Source organism: Metschnikowia bicuspidata, assembly GCF_001664035.1.
Source record: "Metschnikowia bicuspidata var. bicuspidata NRRL YB-4993 chromosome Unknown METBIscaffold_1, whole genome shotgun sequence".
Classification (NCBI taxonomy): domain Eukaryota; kingdom Fungi; phylum Ascomycota; class Pichiomycetes; order Serinales; family Metschnikowiaceae; genus Metschnikowia; species Metschnikowia bicuspidata.
Window position 1 is genome coordinate 4,207,839 of NW_017387731.1, and position 1,125 is coordinate 4,208,963.

Genomic DNA, 1,125 nt, shown 5'->3' on the forward strand with positions numbered 1-1,125 from the left:
TACTTAGTTGCCGCAGTTTGGCCTCTCATTCAGTCGTTTTATATTACTTAGTTGCCGCAGTTTGGCCTCTTGTTCAGTCTTTTTATATTACTTAGTTGCCGCAGTTTGGCCTCTTGTTCAGTCTTTTTATATTACTTAGTTGCCGTAGTTTGGCCTCTTGTTCAGTCTTTTTATATTACTTAGTTGCCGCAGTTTGGCCTCTTCTTCAGTCTTTTTATATTACTTAGTCTTGCCGCAGCTGGGTCTCTTATTCAGTCTTTATTTATTTAGTCCTGCTTTATTCGGGTCTCATGAATCAACCTCGCAGAAATCGAGTCATACTCTAACAAAGAGCTGTTGCCACAACCCGCGGAAATCTTTCCAGATAAGCCGAGGATTACAGCTCAGGCCTGCAGCCAGTCTGTTGACCACTCAGTCATGTCATAATGACGTGGTGCAGGTAAAGTTGTGATTGAGCCGAGCGTCCCTGCGCACAGTCGCTGACATACCCAAACACGTCTCTTTCCAACCCAGAAAAGTACATGGCCTACCAGCAGTATTCCAGGCACACCAAACTCAACAACGAGCCTTTGGAGCTGGATTCGGAACTCTGTGCTTTTCAGGTGCAATGCTACCTGGTCTGCACGGCGGTCCTGCACACGGCGCGACTTGGTATCACCGGCCAAGGAAGTCTCAGTCAAAAGACCCAAAACCCAAGTCCGCCGCCTCCCGCCACGAGGCGGAAGCGCCCGCCGTAGCTCCCAGCACGAGAACGTGACAGACAACGCAGCGGGGCGCCGGCCAGCCCTGGTCACGTGACCAACAGCCACGTGATACCGACCTCCACGTGATATCCACGTGACGTCCACCTGGCCCCGCGCGTCCCGTTTCTGCGCGGCCCCCCTCCCAGCTCCTCCTTCTTCCTCCCATGTCCCATTTTGCACCCGTTGCCAGCGGCCCACACACGCCGGAAAACGCCCCGCGCGCCGCCGCGGCCGCACGGGCGGCGCCAGCACATGCCGCCGCCCCGTTTTCGCCCGCGCCCCGGCCCCCTGCGTGCCGCGCCAGCGCCCCCCAAAAAGCCCTGCCCGCGGCGGCTAAGGGCCGCCAAAACACCGCCCCCAGCGCCGCGCCGCCAGCGCCGCC

At 57.2% G+C, this 1,125-nt stretch overlaps 1 protein-coding gene across 1 annotated transcript in view; it reads left to right on the forward strand.

Annotated features, from left to right (window-relative positions):
• The first annotated feature begins 866 nt into the window (after window positions 1-866).
• Window positions 867-1,125, forward strand: part of METBIDRAFT_118153 (U4/U6-U5 snRNP complex subunit) — a 2,199-nt gene continuing 1,940 nt past the window's right edge. Inside the window, exon 1 of the mRNA XM_018854100.1 lies at window positions 867-1,105. Within this exon, the coding sequence (XP_018714603.1) occupies window positions 996-1,105 (110 nt within the window). The 5' untranslated portion in view covers window positions 867-995. The remainder of the gene's footprint in view (window positions 1,106-1,125) is intronic.